Source organism: Rhagoletis pomonella, unplaced genomic scaffold (genome assembly GCF_013731165.1).
Source record: "Rhagoletis pomonella isolate Grant_MI unplaced genomic scaffold, Rhpom_1.0 Rhpom_scaffold_00011, whole genome shotgun sequence".
Taxonomy (NCBI): domain Eukaryota; kingdom Metazoa; phylum Arthropoda; class Insecta; order Diptera; family Tephritidae; genus Rhagoletis; species Rhagoletis pomonella.
Window position 1 is genome coordinate 1537738 of NW_023458565.1, and position 20753 is coordinate 1558490.

General features: G+C 35.9%; 1 protein-coding gene across 4 annotated transcripts in view; it reads left to right on the forward strand.

Annotated features, from left to right (window-relative positions):
* The window catches only part of LOC118747280 (titin homolog), a 202163-nt gene that overhangs the window by 116855 nt on the left and 64555 nt on the right, over positions 1-20753 (forward strand). For all 4 annotated transcript variants that reach the window (XM_036481281.1, XM_036481280.1, XM_036481282.1 and 1 more), the window contains 3 exons: positions 11381-11575; positions 11663-13262; positions 13615-13775. In XM_036481281.1, the coding sequence (XP_036337174.1) occupies positions 11381-11575; positions 11663-13262; positions 13615-13775 (1956 nt within the window). The remainder of the gene's footprint in view (positions 1-11380; positions 11576-11662; positions 13263-13614; positions 13776-20753) is intronic.

Sequence of the window (20753 nt, forward strand, 5' to 3'; positions counted from 1 at the left end):
AAATACTAATGCATGAAAATCCTAACCTCAAAAAAATCACCCGTTACAACTCTCAGTCGGAGGCTGCTCCCCTCTTTATGGCCTTATTGAAAAGGCGTCTGCTCAAAGCGTCCTTTTACACGCTGGGGTGAACACTGCGACTATATAACTCATCCAAAGTATCTTCAGACAGATTCCCACCTATCGCGGGTGAATCTAAGAGAATGCCATGCAGGCGTCTGTAGAACGGGTTTCGTTAAGGCAAAGCTAGATATACCGGCATCTAAAACGAAGTTATAGGTTAAGATATCCAACCGGATATGCGGGCCACTAGATAAGAGGAGGTCAGGGTGAGGTCAATTCCCTTCCTAGCAGCCATCACAATAGTAGGGTAATTTCTCTGATTACATAAACCTACACCTTCGCTTAGCATAAAATTAGAGAATAACCCATCTCTATGAATGAACTAATGAAAATCCAAATATTGCCAAACGGTAGTCGCACCAATAGGAATAGGAGTGAGTATTTTTTTTTACTGCTGTCATTAAAACTGTTTAGTAAATTGAGTTGACGAAGATTATTTCATGCTTGTTCAAAAAAACGTTGGCTACAACCTCTCCACTCTTTGTGAGGCTTTCTCTAGCAATTGCTTTGCAGGTTCCATATTCAAATGATGTGATGATATATTGGCAAATCTATATATGTATAAGTATATATATATAAAAATATTTGTATATTTACCTGGACTCCGCCAAAATAAGACCAACGTTCGCATTTTTAAGTATTAGGACAAAAAGTTGTGTAACATGCGCAAATTAATTTAATAATAAAAAAACCTTTTCAGAACTCAATGCCCACAACTTTGGTGCCAGTCAAGCAACAGCAACGTTGGGGTCATAATCCTCGACCGCTGGAGGTATTCAATTATAAACTACTAATTTAAATATAATTTTTGTTTCAAATTCATTGACCAAAGCCTTTATTTTGCGTATTCATCAAACAATACTATTTATTTAGAAACCCTCATTGAAACGAACGCGAGCCTCTCAGTCACACCCCAAACTTGCGTTTCCTTTCAATACTGTCACCCATTCGATAAATGTCAATTATTCAATTCAATTGCACACATACATATATATTTAGGTACATACCCATACACATCTATGTGGGTACACCCTGCAGCAAAATTTAGAGACAGTCTGGCAAAGCGCTGGTTCCGCCCTACAAATTTCAGAAGTACTGCAAAACGGCTGCAGAACGGGACAGTTGAAACTTGCAGTGTGTTAGTTGCGCTGTTTCTCACATTAAGCATGTGAAAGTTGAAAGTTCACACTTCTTTACAATTCGAAGGTAGACTCGCGAGAAGACCTTCAACTTCCAAAACCGTTGGTTGCGAGCTCGAATCGCGGTGGATGCAGTTGTGAGTTTTCAGATTTAGATAATAAATATAAATTGTTGCGTGCCGCTTAAAAATTTAAGAGAAAAATATTAAATTTATTCAAAATCTATACATATAATAAAATGGTAACATCTGTACATTAAAGATAATAAAGAAAAATTAACATAGGCATTAGAGCAACAGAGGCCAAATCAACAATTTTTAGATTTTTTGTCTGCCTGTCTGTATGTTTGTACGCGCATCACTCGAAGGCTTGTTTGAAAATTGTAATTTAAGTAAATTTATAAGATAAAGTAAATACTGCAATATGGCTGTTAAAATAAAGAGGTTTAAAAAGGCCCACAGCAAAAACATTTTTGTGGAAAGTTGCCACCTGTTTGAAAATTTTAATTTGTTTTAATTATGATATAAATTAAATACTGCTCTATGGGTATCAAACTAAAGAGGCGCAGGAAGGTTTAATGCCAAACATATTTTTGAAGAGGGTTGCCACCTTTTGAAAAATTTTACTCAATTATTAAAAAGGTAAAATAAATAATGTATCACCATACGGGTATCTAACTAAAAAGGCTTAAGAAAATTTTTTTTCAGCGGGTTGCCACCTATTTGAGACTTTTTAATCAGTCAAGTGTTAAGATGGGGTAAATAAAGAATTAATATACCTTTTAACAAAGTGCACGATACGTAGAATCGAGTTTTAAGAGTATTAATTAAATTTGCAGGATTAAATGCATTCGGAAATATATTAAACAATAGCCTTATTCATAAAACTTAAATTATGTTTCATAAATAGAAAATTAGTTTGAAAATCTCACTTCATAAAGCTTTCCATGAATGAAGCCATACGAGTTTTGGGAGGGAGTAGCAACACAAAAATACTTTTAAGGCGCCGGGTATATGCTAGTAAAGTAAACAAAAATCAAACATGTAAAATAAAATGTAAATATATAAAGGCGGAGAAAAATGCAAAAACAACCGCATGGAGGCAAAGTTATGTACTAAAACAATGAATCCCCCTTAAAAGAAAAGAAAGAAACGAGAAAATATCCAAAAATCGAATCTTAAACATTTGTTCTCATACTAAACTTATTGTCCCACATCAGCTAAAGTTCTGCAGAGGGCGGAAATTGCCACTTCATACGACATCGCCATGTTAAAAAAGACAGTTGAAAGCATTTCTTTGGGAAACATAAAAAACACTTACCTTCCCTTTTTAATCTAGTTTGGTTGCAGTTCTGAATCAGTTTGTTTTGCTGCAGGGTATATTTTTACACATACATACATACAAGTTTACACATTTGTGTGCAACTTTTGTCGTCGATCCATCAGGCAAGCTAGATTACGGCACAGCAGCCGGTAAATGTCAACGCATTCAAGACAAGTTCATTATTTGTTTTGCTTTGTTTTCTTTCTGGCGTTTGTGCGTAAGTTTTCCTTTTTTTTGCATGACGCAAATCTTCCTTTTTGTATAAGTGCCACACAAACAAATGGCACGCGTTCGCAAGTACACAGACAAAGACAATACACAAATATATATACTACATATGTTTGTATGTATGCCAAAAAACGTCACTAATTCGTATTATTTGATTTTCAATAAAAATCGCACAAAAGAAACTAGGCGTTGCTGCTGCGGTGTGGCAATTTGCCATTATAAATAATCGCAAAAATTACCATGAAAAACTGTCTACCCAAAATCATTTATTTTATCTACTCAAGCAAATACAGCGCCGAAAAATTCAATAAATTACATTTCGAAATTAGCTGTCATGCGGTAGTCGACATTTAACTAAATATTGAAATAAACGAACATATAAACTTACAATTAAGTAATATACATACAAACATATTTAAGTGCATTTGCAGTTTATTTATGTATGTATGTATATGTGGCATGGATATCTAGCGGGTTGCGATAGACACATTTATATTTAGCCACAGCATTGCAATTAAATATGTATGTACATAAATGAAATGGTTAAACGAAATTTGTATTTCCTAAACTGTTGGGCAGACATTTTTCGCATATCGTAGCAACGTGGCGCCTTTGGAATATATTTGTAGGTTTTAGGATAAACATTTGAGGCGAATCACAGCTAACATATCAGCATCTGAGTTTTGTATGTATGTATGTGTACAGATATGTATCATTTTTGGCTCGTCTCACCAGCAGCCGGATGCTAACATTCGCCATCGCTAATTTTGATCGCCAAAAATATCCAAAGGAATAACAGGGGCGCCTAAAAACATGCAACATCTGTTATGGTATGTCCCGCGTGTTGCCAAGTTTCGCTGATTCCACATTGCATCTGTTACCTTTCCACGTTGTATACTTTTAGCCCCACTATTTTTCATTTAGAGAAATTTGGCGAAGAAAATTTTTAGTAGCGATTGTTAGAATTCCACTGCCAACTGACGCTAGCTGGAAATTTTATGTGAAGCCAAATCCTTCTCCATCTAGTATTTCTATCACAGAGGGGAAGTTCCTCTTCAACTGCTACCAGCAGCAAGTGCCGCGTTGGTTACTTTCACGACTAGAGCTTTTGAAAACATTCGAATGACATTATCGAACCAACCAAGGCGCTGTGTTTGCAGACTATGTCGTTGGAAAGCTCATACAGCAACCAGATAAATAGAGCTAAACATTTGTAATAAAACGCTCAAATAGAAACTCGATAATAGAATGGTTTCCTTCAAGTGAATTATCCTTGCGGTATGTACCTACATAGGTACATATATATGTATGTCGATATCAAAACGAAATTGTGTTGTATTAGATTTCTTATCAATAGTTTATCTTGAGTTTGAAAAAAAATTATAAAGAATTAAAATTGTTGATTAAAAAATAAAAAAGTTTACAAAAAAGTGTAAATGCTGTTTTAGGTAAAATTTTTCAAATTTATGTACATACATATCGTTTCCTTAAAAAAATATAGAAAGGACCTTTCGAAATTAAGCCTTGTTCAAAGTCAGTAGATTACTCACTAAAGGCCAAATATAATTAAAAAAAAAAAACCACTACATACAGAAATTAGTTTACTGTTTATTAAATGGAAGGGATCCCTAATTTACTTAGTTTTTATAAAGCTTTGTTAAGTTAAAAATATTCACTTTAAGTTTTAAACACAAAAAAGTTACTCATACGCCACGGTGCCGGAGAATAGAATAAATAAACCGGTTTCAATTTCCAAAAATGTAAAATACTTTTATAAGATGACAATGCAAACAATTTGTTTAACCGAATTGAATAACTAACTAGGTAATAAAATTTTGTGTTATCTCTGTCAAAATAATGAAAGTAATACACAAAGAACACATAAAGTGTCACTTAAAGCCCGGTTATTCAAGACTTAGACTTGACTTGACTTGACTTACGTGTCATCTATTACCTCTGCTATTTATTCTGATTCTCAGCATTTATATTTGTACACGCAAAATTGTAAACGTCTAATTTGTTTGGGTTAAAAATGGATAAAAAATTACAATTGAAATAACAGCCCGATTCTTTGCACTTGATAAAATAAAAATCTTTATAATTTGTCAATTTTTTATTATTTATCAAGAATTGGAATTCTGGCACAGAAATCAAAAGCTCTTCTCTTGTTCAATTATCAAGATTGAAAATGCTATTGGCAAGCGTTTACAAATTGAAATTTCATATGAAAATTAAAATTTGTGCATATAAAAAAATTTGTTTCTATCATTTAAATACTGCATGTGCCGACATTTGAACCTGCGACATGCAGAATTTATAGCCGACATATCTACCTACTCGGCTACGGCAGTCAAAAGCTTTTCTGTTTTTAAATTCATATTTTTCATATGTAAAAATCTTGATAAAATTTCTTTACAAATAATCTGTCAAGAAAACACAGAAATTGGCGGTAAATGTATTTACGCGTATCAACTTGTGATTGTTTTTATTTTATTTTTTATCTTTATTTTAAAGTTTATTTTTCGATTGCCATATGGAATTGCGTTTATACAAAAAATCAAATTTGTAGGCATATTAGGAGGATTTTTTTTAGAAAGCGAAAAAATTATGGTATGACAGCATGATTCCCTAGCGGTTCTCTCTGTACTTAGATACTTAACTTACTTAGAAATTAAAAATCTACAGTTCTCCAAGTTTCTGAGTGAAATTGTTTTTTGCTGATTTGCCAGATATACCATTTTCAAGTCAAGTCAAGTCTAAAGATATTGGCGCAATGTCAAAAATTATTTGAAATATACTAAAACGGCTGAAATATACTAAAAAAGGCTGGCCCAATGGCAGCTTTGCTTCACTTGATTTAAGCGACTCAAAGCTTCAAATAGGCAAATGTTTTATTCGAAAGCGTTGTGTAGTCTTTTTACAAATAAGTATGTTCCCCTTCTAAATTAATTTAAACAAATTGCAGCAGACTGTTCAAACGAAAATTTGCTAACCAAATAAAAAAAAATATCGCTGAAAATGCCAGCAATTCAAAATTAAATATAAATAGCTTAGAGTAAGTTGCAAAGTCCACTTTTAGCAAACTTTACAAGAGAAAAAACCTTCTTATGGCCCTTTTCTTCAATTAAATCTCCTTTTTGAGTTATATTTTTTTAGTAAATGTACATATACATATCTATGTATGTACCATTATGACCATTTCTTTTAAATACAAACATTAATTCGCATTCATATAAAAATAATAAATATTATTAAGTTTTTTTATTAATATTGTGGAGTTTTCAAGGAAAATAACTTTTAACGTTTAGGGAACAGACCACGAATTTTCAACCACGCAGCTGGTTAGCTTGACAGCGTTCCAAGCCGCCATTTGGTCAAAAAAGTTTTCAAAGTAAATCAAAGCAAATTAAAGTAAGCAAGGCATGCAAACCTAGCCTGCATTGGGTCATCGCCTTGCACAACCGAGCCTTTAAAGTTTGGTCCACTTTTAGTATTCAAAAAATTTTCAATTCATTTCGGTTTCGCTCGAACATAAAAAATATGCCCCCTTCGGTTCTGTTTAATTTCGCATTCAAAGAGTAATGTTCCGCCGTTCTCTAGTAACGTATAAAAAAGTCACTCATACGCCCCGGTGAATAATATTATTTAGGATACGAACGTGTAAATGAAGTTCTCCTACTTCGACTCGGAGCAGGGCTGCCACTTTGGTAAATTCTTCCCAAAATTAGCAGAGAAAATTTGAGTTTGTAAAAAGATAAATTTTTGTTCATTTTGGTAGATTTGAGTCAAAGTATTTTGTTTGAAAAACAAATAAAACTTTTCGTTCCCCCTTTATTTCTCGTAGTTATCTTTATTTCATTCTACATTGTTTGTTATACTACACTTCCATTGACTATAAAACTGCATATCGAGAAATTCAGATTAAAAACCTCGAAATTTAGACGAAAATTTTTGTAATCTTTCTAAATGTTTTATATAGCTTGAATCCTTGATATTTATGGGTTTGGTTTAATCGCAAACAATATTCTTATACAAACAAAAATAGCAAAAAAAACTTGAACAACATTGTGAATATAAAAAAAAATAACCAAGGGGTTTTTTGAGTCGCTGTATTTGTCTATAATAAATCCAATGGAAGTTTTTTTCAAATGATGAAGTTTCGTTGTTGCCTTTGTTTCATCACTTTCGTTTTTGGTTGAAGGAAACCGATAAGATGTCATTAATATGATCTCAAATAGCATATCAATAGTTAAAAAAAAAAGTTCCTCAATAAAAAATTTTAATTTCTATGGAAATAGAACTAATCTATAGTTTTCATTAAAATAGCTAAACAAAAAGTTAATGGTAGATATTTTCCAGATTTGGTAACTTTTTTCAAGTGGCTGGTAAATATTTTTTTTTTTTTGTCAGTGACAACCCTGACTCGGAGGCATGTTTGTCCATTATGAATGCCTTCCATGAGCGCCAGGAGGAGGCATATCCTTTCAACCATGATTATACCAAGATTTCAGTTAAACCAGTTACTCTACGAAATGAAACTGAGGAAATTTGATAGTTGCTCTTCCGTTATTTAGCTGTCAAGCTGGCGGAAAAGCAAGATCCCAACTGCTTGATTCGCTTTCACTGTAGTTCTGCACAGCGGCATAGAAAAAATTTTACGCTCCTTTTTGAAAGTACCTGAGTTCGCGTCTTGGTTAGCCTCAGCCATAAAAACCTAAAAATTCCACAGACATTAAGATCGATCCATATGTTAGTTGTTGCACAAATCAGGGGTTGAGGGAGCTATGCTCCTGGTTGATCTGTAATTTTGAACAGAGGCGAGGCATCTCATCGGTTGTTTCGTTCACTTCGATATTGCTTGCATATTCATGAACCCGGCAGAAAGAGGAGTTAAGGTGGCTCAGTGATGGTAGCGAGGTATCGCATGTCCGAACAATTCTTGGCTACCTTGGTTTGTAACGCTTTCAATATCGCGTCTTTCTCTTTTTGATTAACGCTGTAACCGCCTAAGCGATTTTGGCCGATTTTATTTTTTGCTTTTCCTGCGAAATTGAAAATTTGCTGCTTAGGGCCTTTTGTGAATTAAAGTAACGAAATATTTCTACGAGAATATACATATACATGCATATGTTTACTTTTAGAAATAAATATTCATGTATTTAAGGAATTATGAACTTTCAGTACAGTCATTTGAAAATCCACCGCTTCTTCTTTATTGCACACTCATATTTCTGTTTCTATTTATGCTGCGAAAATCTGCCCCATGTGTATGAATTCGTACGTTTTCTAAACAAACTATTAAAGAAAAAGTATTGCGAAAACATGCCATGATATGTTTTGATTTACTTCTCGACCCAAGCGAAAAAACAAATCAAATCGAATATACAAAATATATGTATGCACATATGTGTAAGTATAAACAAGCGAACACATAAAATATTTACGAGGCTTGTCAGGGATATATTTGCAGCACTGTTCATACAAATCTGCTTTTACTTTTCAATTCAGTTTTCTGCATTTTTTGTTTTTTTATTTTAGCAGACACACACGCACATCGCCATTAACGTACATATACACTTTATTTTTGTGCATTGTGTGGTGAATTTTTCGCGTCTTCCAAATTTCTCAAGTTGCAACGACGAGTATCTGTTGCATTGCAGCATATTGCAGTTCGGCGTTGTGCGAGTTGTATGCTCCGTTGACGCACAGAGTGACAGACGAGTAGCCAACGCAGCTGTTGGCCATTTTTAATTAGGCAACATCGAGCGATGCCTCTAATTGTTTTGGACTGATTGATGTTTGAGAGAATGTAAAGCGGCAAGAACCAACAGACTATTTGCCAAATAATTTGTTTTTTTTTTTGTTTTTGAAAGAAACTGAATTACTTGCCCTTTTTGAGAAACATAATCGTAAATTATATTGGAGTGATTAATGGGTATTTAAAATTTAAAAATATATTCATACCTGAAAACCAAAGTGTTTAGAATTAACTAAAAACTAGGAGCTAGCAATGGGAAGCTATTAAGTGTATTTAGCTGTGGAAGTGTTTTAAATACTCCTTCAGTTGATTTTCGCATACACGGAGAAAAGAGTTTAGTTATTCCAACCAGAATTTTGTTATATTTTGTTGCCAAATGGCATAATTGAATATGGCAAAGTAAAAGTCTGGCCTAGAAACTTACAACGAAATTCTACTAAAAAATATTACACTTGGTGGTTTTCCGCCTTTTTTGCATGTGACTCTCTGCATATAACTTACAGGGTCTAGATGTACAAGTTTAACTGACTCTTTACCTCCTGCAGTCGCAATTTCTCACTGAAGATAAGGTTTGGGTAGAGAGTTCTTTCCAACAGTTGCATTTCGGGATGTGTTCACACTTTTGTATATTATAAATTATGATACTCCACTTCTTCGAAAATTGCCTCTCGCCTTTGCGAATTGGCACCAGTTGTTCATTCCGATTTCAGGCCGGTCCATGGGCGTTGGTTGGAAGGACCTTTTCACTGGAGTGTCGTCATCCATGCGTACGACATTCCCAAGTGAGCGCAGTAGTTTATGCGCTTAGCTATGTCCATGTAGTTAAAAGCCTTATAAAGTTTGTCATTCCATCTTGTTCGGTACCCGTCGCCCACCCGAACCGGGATATAAATCTTGCCAAGGATAGTTCTCTTGAAAGCCCCAAACGCTTCTCATGTTTGCATGGCATTGTCCATGCATTTCGTCTTATAAGGATATTTGTAAAGCATAGTTTTTTTTCGTCTAGAGAGGGCTATGCATTTCAATTACCTGCCGAGCCTAGCCTACCGCATGTTACGTTACGGCAAGAACAGATTAGTAAATGGATTTTCACTGCTCATTTATATCCAGTATATGAAGAGTTTCTGTTTTTAGGCAGGATTGGGAGTCGATAGCGATACTTCTCGGCTGTTCGTTGTGAGTACGGTTTCTCGACGTCGAAATAGCATCGCACTACCTGGAGCAGGTTCTTCATTGCATTGAAGCGCATACGGACTTCGGATAGAACGCACGTCAATAACGCTTCTATCGTATCCTTCGTATATCACAACTTGCTCAGTTTAGTTCTTTGTTCTTTAATCAGGGGAGACTCAAGTGGTTTTTTGGGTCTTTGGAGTTGTTTCGATGATGGTGTCTAACTAACATGTTCCGTTCCAAGGAGAAGTCGATCAGGCTGAGTTTTCAGACTTTTGGACCTAATAGGCCTTCTTTACTTCCCTTACCGTTAAAGTCCCCAAGCACTATTTTTATGTCGTGGCGGGTGCAGCGCTCATTCGCTTCCTGTCAGTGCTCGTAGAATTGCCCTTTAGTCTAGTCGTTCCTCTTCTCCTTCGGGAGGTGCGCACAAATTAGGCTTATCTTGTTGATATTCGCTTTGAGGCCAGCTTTTAACTGCATCTGCTGGTGAGCAGTTAAACCGAATATGTCGGAGTAGCCTCATCGAAGTCCTCCCCGCTCTTTCTACCATAATAAAAGGCTCCTCTGGGATTGGTTAATGCATCTCAGATATGGGTTGCTCACGTTGCCCGGAGTGCAGGTACCGGCACGCAAAGGCTGGGATTGAGCGGAGACGTACCTCATTGCACTCCATCACACTCTAGTCCCATATAAAATGCTTCTTTTTCATTATTTCTGTCATTTATAGCAATTTTTCTGAACGGTGATAAATCAAAATTTTTTCCGATAAAACGCACTCAACCTGTCTAAATGGTATTGACACTTTGTCATCATCTAAGTCCTTGTATATCTATTGCTGAATTCTTATACCTTTCCACTACTGCCTTAATTCCCTGATTAGTTTTTCTATTTTTACCTTAATTATGTTGCTAACTTGCAACAGAAATGTCTGCTTTCTGTTTGCGTTAAGGCTATCATTCGATATGTTGGTGGATGTTAAGCTTACACTCAAATATGTTATGCTTCCCGTCCAAGATATGGTTTCGTTGACTATCTTCCAGATGTACCGGTGCTTGGTATTAGAGTGGGTCCGCTCGCCCCTGCTGTGGATACAGGTTATAGACAACCTGCTAGAGGAGCCGTTAAATGCCCACCACGACTCCTCTGGCAACACAGGATCGGCGTATCAAAATTTTCCATAACCTTTTTTGCATAGTTCGGGCTGTATATTACTTATAACGCGTTTAGTTTTTCAGCTCTGGGACCGTCTCACGCTTATTGGCACGTAGCCCCAGAGAAAAAAGTCAAATGGTGTCAAATTGCATGATCTCGGCGGGCATTTGACCTCATTGCTTCGTGATATAATTTATCCCGGAAAATTCGTTAGCAATAGGGTCATTGTTTGGGGTTTGAAAATTTATTGCTTCGTACTGCATTAGCGCAGTCCGTCCTAATAAAGATTTTTAGTTTACATTAAAATACTTGTACACTGTACATATTCCTCAACAGTCACTTTACTCACTGGTCATCTACCGTCCTCTCGCTGATATTTATAAACCACACTTTACTTCTTCTAATTTTTCGATTAAAACTTTATACAATCTGTAACCAAAATTTCCATACACCTATTTTAAATGCATCAATAATTTTTCAGCTGCTAGAGAAGCGCATAGATAAGTTTACCGACAATACAACACAACAGTTGTTGATTACTAATCCAGAAAGCGAGTCATATGTGCGAGTGGAACTACAAAAACTCAACGAGAAATGGCACAATTTCAAGGATCAGGTGAAAAACAAACGCAAATCCCTGGACCAGGCGACCGAATTTTTCGAAATGGTAGAAAAAGTAAGTACTAGTACGCATAAATAGTCACAGTCCTTCAATAAATAGTCAATTAAACTCATCTACTTCTCACGCTCTTCACCTCTACAGATCGACGCCGAATACCGCGAGATCAACTACTTTTACAACAGCGTATCCAACAAGATCACCTACCTACGTGATCCTGTCGAAGCCTCGAATCTAGTCAACGATATTGAAAAGTATGTGGCCACGCGTGAGGGTCCACTGCTTGAAAAACTTGAAAACGCCGCTCAGTGCGCGCACGATATGAACAAAGTGTCTACGCTCTACAATGATGTACGCAGCATCTTTCAGGCTTTTCTGAAACTCAAGTCCGACATAAATGTCGTGCAGGAGCGAATGAAGAATGAGGAACGCCTACGCGAACAACGTGATAGGGAGGCACGTGAGCAGGCGGAGCGTGAACGCGCTGTTCGCGAAGCAGAAGCAAAGGAACGTGCTGCCCGTGAGGCGGAAGAACGGGAGCGTATCGCACGAGAGTTAGCTGCGCGTGAGCAGGCGTTACGCGAAGAAGAGGCGCGTCTACAAGCAATTCGCGAGCAGGCAGCGCGCGAGCAAGCAGCACGTGAAAGGGCTGCACGTGATGAAGAAGCGCGCTTACAGGCATTGCGTGAGCAAGCACAACGCGACGAAGAAGCGCGTCTGCACGCATTGCGAGAGCAGGCTCGTCGTGAGGAAGAGACACGACTTGAAACATTGCGTATTGAGGAAACTCGTCTGCAACTGTTGCGCGAACAAACTAAGCGTGAAGAGGAGGCGCGGCTAAAAGCAATACGTGAACAGGCAGCGCGAGACGAAGAAGCCCGGCTGCAGGCGCTACGTGAACAAACAGCACGCGAGGAGGAAGCACGCTTGCAAGCGCTGCGCGAACAAGCAAAACGCGAAGAAGAGAGTCGCTTGTTGGCGCTGCGGGAGCAGGTCACACGTGAAGAGGAGGCTCGCCTACAAGCGCTACGTGAACAAACGAAACGTGAGGAAGCTGTACGCTTGCAAAGTGTGCGCGATCAAATCGATCATCAACGCATTGTTACCGAGAATATACGCAAAGATATACAGGTGAACGAAATCTTTACAGAAATCAAATATGTGTCACCACGTTTCAACCGGCTACTCAAAGATGCAATCACGCGTGAGGGTGACAAGTTCACATTCGAATGTGAGGTCACAGGAAATCCCGAACCGGCTGTCGAGTGGTTCAAAGATGGCATATCCATACAAAATAATCCCGATTATAAAACCACCTACGATCGTGGTGTTTGTCGATTGGTGATCGAAGAGACTTTCACTGCCGACTCGGCGCGTTTCAGTTGTCGCGCTTCAAATTTGGTGGGCAGCAATGAGACTAGCGCTAATTTATCGGTGCGTGAAAATGCCATTGAAATGCAAATGGTGCCGTCCAGAATAGTGCGTTATCTTGAAAGTGGTAGGGCAACCGAGGGTAGCACATTCGAATTTTTGTGCGTTGTTAGTGGTAATCCATTGCCCACCGTGCAGTGGTATAAAAACGACAAGTGTATTGATGATTCACCCGATTACGTTATCAATTACAATAATGGGGAGGCAACTTTACGTTTCGAGGAGGTTTTCCTCGAAGATGATGCTGTCTATACGTGCAGCGCTTCGAATCCTGCCGGAATTGAGCATTGTTCAGCCAGCTTGATTGTAGAACGTAAGTATAGTTTTTCATATGCATACATAATTCGACAATAATTTCGATATAAAATGGGACAAACATGAAATGTGTAAGGCGTGGGAACTATAGGTACATATAAAGTTTTGTCAAGATTTTTGAAAAGAAATATTTCATCATTTGAAATTTATATTTGCTTATTCAGATAAAAGTCTCTACTTTTTGTTTCTGAAAACTAAGTAAATTTTCGAACTTAGCTGACCAAATTTTTGTGAAAATAAGTTTAATAATTTGTCATTGAGTAATCGATATAGCAATCAACTTGCAACAGAATGAAATTTCGTAACTTTGCGACCTAAACCACAATTATATTTTCTCTTCACCATTTCAGCTCTGGAGCCGACAGAAGTGCCTCATTTCAAAATACCGCTTACCAATGCAATGGCTCGTGTTGGTCAAAAAGTTAAACTTGAAGCGCTTATCGGTGGTATACCACGGCCGGATATATTCTGGATGCACAATGGAAAGCCATATGTACCACGAGATAGCAAAGTAAGTATAACTAAGTTAAATTGTCCAGCAGTAAAACGTTGAAGGCTTACTTCGAGAGAATTTGGGTATTATTAGTAATACTTTTGCCATTGCCTGCCTAATCAATTTTTAGCATAAAAATCCGAGCTCTAGTTATGACCTATTGAGTACGGCATAACGACTAATAATGCTGCCACTACATTAAGTGCCATTAAAACACATTAAATTCCCCACTTAATTAAAGGCAATTTTGACCACTTTGTCTTTCCGTCATTCGATTTTAAAAATTTTTCGCAGGGCACGTTTTTATGGTCAAGCAAACTTTTTTAGGGGAAATCTTGCTTTGTAGTTCAAAATTAAGCAAACGGTAAGTATAACGGTAATTTTCAGATATACGAAAACTGCGATATTTTAGATAATTCACTCAAAATTGATATTTGTAATAAATTTTAGACGAAAAAAAAGAATATTATAAACTTTTGGAAAATGGGCGTAGCCACGCCCCCTTATAGTTACATGTGTATATCTTGGTAACCCCTGCACCAAAATCTTCCAAACTAGGCACAGTTATTAGTCTTGCTACAGCATACCACGCCCACAACCCATATAACGGTAATTTGGAGAAATACGAAATCTTCGATAAATCAGTAAATATTAAAGCTAATTTATTCAAAATGCTTGCAACAATTCTTTACCAAGATACGTGTATGAAAACATTTTGGAAAATGGGCGTGGCACCGCCCACTTATGATCACATATATGTATCTCGCTAACCGTTCTACGAATTTGTACCAAACTCAATTAGGTTATTGTGCTTGCCACATGAAAGCAAAACGTTGAAAATGATTGAAATCGGACGAAAATGACGGCCGCTTTTGATATAACGGTAAATTTCAGAAATGCTTGAAGCTTCAATATTTCGTAATTCAAGGACGCTTATTTACTCAAAATTTACACACCCCGGCTTACCATGTAGCGGTAGCTGTCGGAAAGGTGAAAAACGTATATTTAATATTTGCGCCCGGTATTTAATATTCAGCTTCGCCCGAACTTAGACTTTCTTACTTGTTTTTTTTTTTTTATTGCACAGAACTTTAAACTTGTATTTACATGGTTTTTGGTGAAGAATGAACTATGTTTTTATAAAAAAAAATAACTATAGTTAAATAGCAAACACAAAAAAAAAATTGAAACATGCCGCGGCTTAAATTTTTTTCAGCTTTTACAGGGAACGTGTTCGATATGCGAGAATAAATTTGTAGCAACACTGTGGATGCTACGTATACATACATATATGTATGTATATAAATATGTATATCTTAAGCAACAAAGCGTTTAGAATAGTCTTGCTTAAATGGGTACACATAAAATCATAAAAAATTATCACTTTATTGCAATAAAAATTTTGCTAATTGCATTAATTCGTTTTTGGGGCCACAGTGGCATTAGCGTAGGCGGTACATGTGTTGACAAGCCGGCGGTATAATGTTTAATAGGCAAATGCCAAAACTATAGAAAAGTGAAAGAAATTATTTGTAGACTGAATGAATTTTGACGCAGACTCAGAAGATGAACATCTGCCCCTTCGGAATAAAGCAGACAGTTTGAAATTTAGCCAGTTGAAACAGTAGTTCCACTGTGAAGGAAGAATTTCAAGAATTTTGCAGTTAGTTAAAAGGTACTTATTATTGTTTTTAAAGTAATTTATTTTCCGACCGTATTCAAATAAGACACAACTAAAAAAGTTTGGATCAATTCTTAGGTTCTTTTCCACAAATTAATGCAAATATTTTTTTTCTCCATGATTATATTCTGTAACTAGAAAACAACAGTTATACCTGTTTTTGTTTTATCAATAGCCCTGAATCTGTACCTTGTGCCTTTTTTGAAGACGCTGTGCGAAAAGTAAGTTCATTATGTATACCCGGCAAAAACAGTTCCAAAAGTATATATATTTATTTTTTTATGATGTTCTAAAAGTGGTAAACATGCATACACATGTACATAAATAAATACTGTGACTCAAACAAGTGACCACGTGCTGATTTTTTTTTAAATATTCATAATGTTTTTCGAGTTATATTTTTTTGGAATTTTTTTATAAAAATATTGTCTAAACAAAAATATTGTCTTTAACAGAAACCATATAAATCACAGTTTTTAACTTTTTAAAAAAATTTAAGAAAATTTAACAAATTTTCATCAAAATTTGAACTTATAAATCTGAATTTTGAAAACATTTTTGGGTATGCTGCTATATAGCCTATACAATTTTAATTAACAAAGTGCAAGATTCAAACGGTTAAAAAATCCCGTTGATTTTTGAGAATTTTCTTTTTGTAACGGATTTTTGCACTTTTTTCCATATAGCATGAATTTCTTATGAAATAAAATGCGGAAACCGTTACCAATAAAATTTCAAAAAATCAATATAAAAAAATCTGCGAAAGCAGTCTCAAAAAGCAAGGCGGTTTTTTAGCCGATTGAAACTTGCACTTCATAAAACTAAAATTGTATGGGCTATGAAAGATGTTCTAAAGATTTATATTAAAAGGTTTACATTTTGATGAGAATTTGTTGAATTTTTTCTCTAAAGCTTGGAGGGTATTTTTATAGATACCAATACCATTACATTTACCCTGAAAATAATATTTTTCTATTGCATTGCTGCTATGTTTGCAAATGTAAAAATTGTACTGTAGATAACAATTTTCTATGCGCCATGTCCCACGAGTAAAGAAGAAAAATGTCTTTGGCTGAAATCATTAAAAAAAATTATTTATGACTTGAGAATAAACATTGTATTTGAAACATTAATTGTTAATTGAACACATAATTTTGGAGTGGGTGTTCTGTTGAAAGCTGCACACATTGAATATCTATGGTTAAACATACTTATGTGTATAAGCATGTATGTATGTGTGTACGTAATTTACATATATACATACATATGCACACTTTAAATAAAAATTTTGTTTTCAGTACCGTTTCGAAGATATTATTCTAATTAATATTGAAATGTGATTTTTCATTGTCTGATCATAATATATTCATAGATATTTATTTTAGCTCTATCTAAGAGTTTCACTATTTTTGTTTTGAAAATAATCACCAATCCGACGCAATTTTTAGCTTTGAATATGTACATGTACATAATAGGGATGTTTCGAATGTCATATTTTGCACATTCACGAATGTGAATGCGAATTTTCGGAATGTGCGAATGCGAATGTTAGGAATAACATTAAAAATGCTATAATCAACTTAAGTCTCGTTTTTATTAATTAAAAATTTTGTAAATTATTAGAACATTGAACGAGTGTTTTAATCTAGTAGTCAAAGTTCAAAAGGGGGATATTATATTTCAAAACAAGTAATTTTGCTGCCTTTTCTCCCATGAGCCGATTCCTTAGAGGCTCGTATATAAGCCCGGCTGCAATAGACAATTGCTCACTTGGAACGCTAACGCGTGGACCGCTCAAATATTCTGTCAATTTGTCTTATTTTAGTTTAGTTTTCCACCAATCGAGATAACTTTCACCGAGATGAGCTCGTTTTGCTTTAAGATAGGCCTTCAATTGAGCTTTAATTTCACAGTTTTTAATATCTCCAGATTCTACATCCGAGCCTTCGCTTTCGCTGGAGGAATCTAAAATTATTTCTAGGTTGCTTATAAGACTTTCAGCAGTACTTGCTGAAGGCCCATCAATGTTGCTTGATATAAGTACTACTTAACCGTTTAGCGCCTGAAGCTAAAAGCCTGTTATTGTCCGCAGCCTGCTTAGACAGACTTATAGCCTATGTCCACCAGAGGCTTAACATCAGTTAAGAGCTCAGATTCATTCCAAGAATTTCAACATGGGGCGTTTGCTTGTACTTAGTAGGAGGAATTACGCCCTTTGAGTTGTAATCTTCTTGTTCCAATAGGATAAACTGCAGTTAAGACTTGGTGGAAATGAACTATTAGAGCCATTTCAACAATATTAGGGTGGACTCTCTGTACATGTACACATTCGGCAAAACATTCGTATCATTTAATGCGAATGCGATTGTGCAAAATCATCCGAATCATTCGCATAACGAATGCGAATGCAAATATTCGCAACATCCCTGGTACATACATAGTGTGTAAATATGCACATAAATTGTGGGCACAGTTGTCATAATCCCAAATTGCAATTTGTGTTTCAACAACGAATTTTAAGTAACTTCGGGTACGAGTATTGGATGACATACTTATACATAAGTGCCTGCAATAAACATTAATGCAAATGGACATTACAAAATAATAATCGTATGTAGTTAATTGAATGAGCCCCGTTTCATAAAGTTAATAAGAATTAAAATACTAAATATCGGCTAACGTCGTGGGCGGGTATGATTGGAAAAATATTTATTTATTTTCTATTTCGTTCTCTTTGCTTTTTGGCTGCAAGATGATTTGTTAGTTGTAGTACTTCCTAGAAGCTGGCTAGCATGCAATTAGCGCATTTTCTCGTGGGAAATGTTTGGTCCATGTAAACCATAATTTGCCTGGTCGAACCATCTTAACTCTCTGATGAATTTGCCCAATCGCTTATGGTAGCTCCTGATAGGTGTGTTAGTTGTTTGTAAGGCCCGGACATTTACATAAGAAATGCTGAACACTTTCTTCGCCATCTTTTAGCTGATAGCAGCCTCAATTACTATTATAGGTCAGTCCTGCTATTGATGCAAGTTCGCCCGATGTGTATGAAATTAATCAGGTGCTAGTCGCTATGAAGCTTGAGATCTCTACCAAGCGGAGTCAGTGTTTTTCAAGTAGGGGTCTTTGCCATCAAAGACGCGTGCCAAATAATTTAAGCCTCGAAGCTAGCAGAGACTAGCATTTCTTGGCTCTGTAAGCATCACCACCAGCATAATAAAAACAATGCCGAGAGAAGAATGTGGCTTTAGCTGATAGGCATGCCGTTGCACTGACGTGGGCACGGCAGCATTCATGGCAACGATATGGCCATCGAGCTAGCCAGATACAGGTTGGTTCTAAATGTCGCGCGGGTTGAAATGGTTCTTGTGCCTCAGAGCTACATAAAGCGCCCCATCTCTCAGCATTGGATTGCAAGTGGCTAACTGCAGGTGGAAAGATCTACAGTCCTCTAGGGTCTGTCTAATGAGCAAAACGTACTGCTTTTTTCGCAGGGCAATGGTTCCTGGGAATCCATACTAAGACTGGAACCCAACTCTTCTTGTTGTAGCTGTAATTCACGAGATGCAAAAAAACGGTTAAGCATCTGCTCTGTAGTTGCCCAGCACTGTGGTGGACAGGAATTAGGCTTCTAGGCGAAACCTTTTACATTCATAAGCGGCATTAACCCAATACAACTTTTTCGTGAACTTCACGAAAATTAAATATTTCCATGAATATTGGGGTGTATTCTTGTTTTTGTAGGAATCGAAAATCATGAAATTTTCCTATAATTTGCTATACAAAAATTTTAAATTTTCGTTTCGTACGAAAAGCAGAATATGCCCCAATATATCAGCTAATTTTTTAATTAAAACTAAAGCGTGTAGTATATATTTTACAATCCAAAAAAAATATCTGCCTTCACAATTAGGCGTTTGAGCTAAAATTCGTTTTTGTGTGCACACAGGTAAAATAGAGGTATTTTCAGTGTCCAACCAGTCACAATTATTCAACTGATAGTTAGAAAGAACTAAATAAGAAATCGTTCAGTATTTTTTTAAAGCAATTTTGTACATTAGTTATCTATGTATCTATGCTAAAAGATATACTTACTTCACTGCAGTATAAGTTCCGACGACATGGATATAATTCTAACTAATTCTAATTCTAATAAATTAATCTTATTCTGGAGTAAAATGTCCCACCAGTCACAATGGAATGGCCCATGTTGCATTTTTTTCGAAATTGACTTTTTGATGCAAATTTTTTATACACCCCACAACGCATCACCTGGTCGTATGTTGCAGTGCATTTTTTCTTGTGAGCCAAATTATCATACGAAAAATAAAATGAAAAATATTCAAAAAAATTCTAAAAGTGGAAAAAACCCTCTTCTGTAAAATTTGGTTTCTGGCGCATACGATAATTTTGCGCAAAGGGGTCAATATATTTCAACAAGTACGATAAAGGCCATACTATTTGGATACTCCTGTTTCTGCCTGCGTTTAGTACGCTCCGCAGTCGCCAAAATTGGAAAAAGAGAGGATTTCTAGTAGCTTTTATTTCCGCCTTTTGAGAGGGAAACAACTAATAATTCTCGAAAAACTTTCTTTTGAGTAAACAGGAATTCTAGAGAGTTAGCAAAAATTTAAGCCCACTTGCTTGAAACGGTCTATCAGACCTAAGAACGGTACTAATAGAACAGAAAATTTCAAAGACAGATTTCCTAGTCGCCATGATTCGAAATTGACGAACTCGTGCTAGTTTTTAATCAGAAATTTATTTGACTAGTTATTCAAGACTTTCCCTACAGGGTAAATGCAAAAAATTTTACTTCTTGCGCTTTAATGATCGGCTTCTAATGTATATACGAATGCATAACTCGTTCTACCGTCAAAAGATAATGACAAAATTATTTACCTTTAACTTATGGCGTTGAACGATTCATGGACGCGTTTAGTTACACTGACTACAATTGGCATAGAACGTCCGAATAATTGAATAAACCCTTTTGTTTTTTACAAAGCATAAATAAATGACTATTTTTACACTTTTACAAAAGGCATTGATTGGCTCTATGGCGAGTGAAATAAATACTCTTTATAATAGATAATGTAGGTATATATAGGCACTTTTTTTTGTGAAACGTTTATATTCCTGAATGGATGAATCTACGCCCATATGATTATCTCTATGCGTAGGATTCTATGTGTTTGGTTATTCTAAACATAGTTCCCAATAAAAATAAACAATGCGCAGACATACATACATATTCGTATGTAAATAGACATGTATATATATATATATATATATATGTTGTAGATGTCTGTATA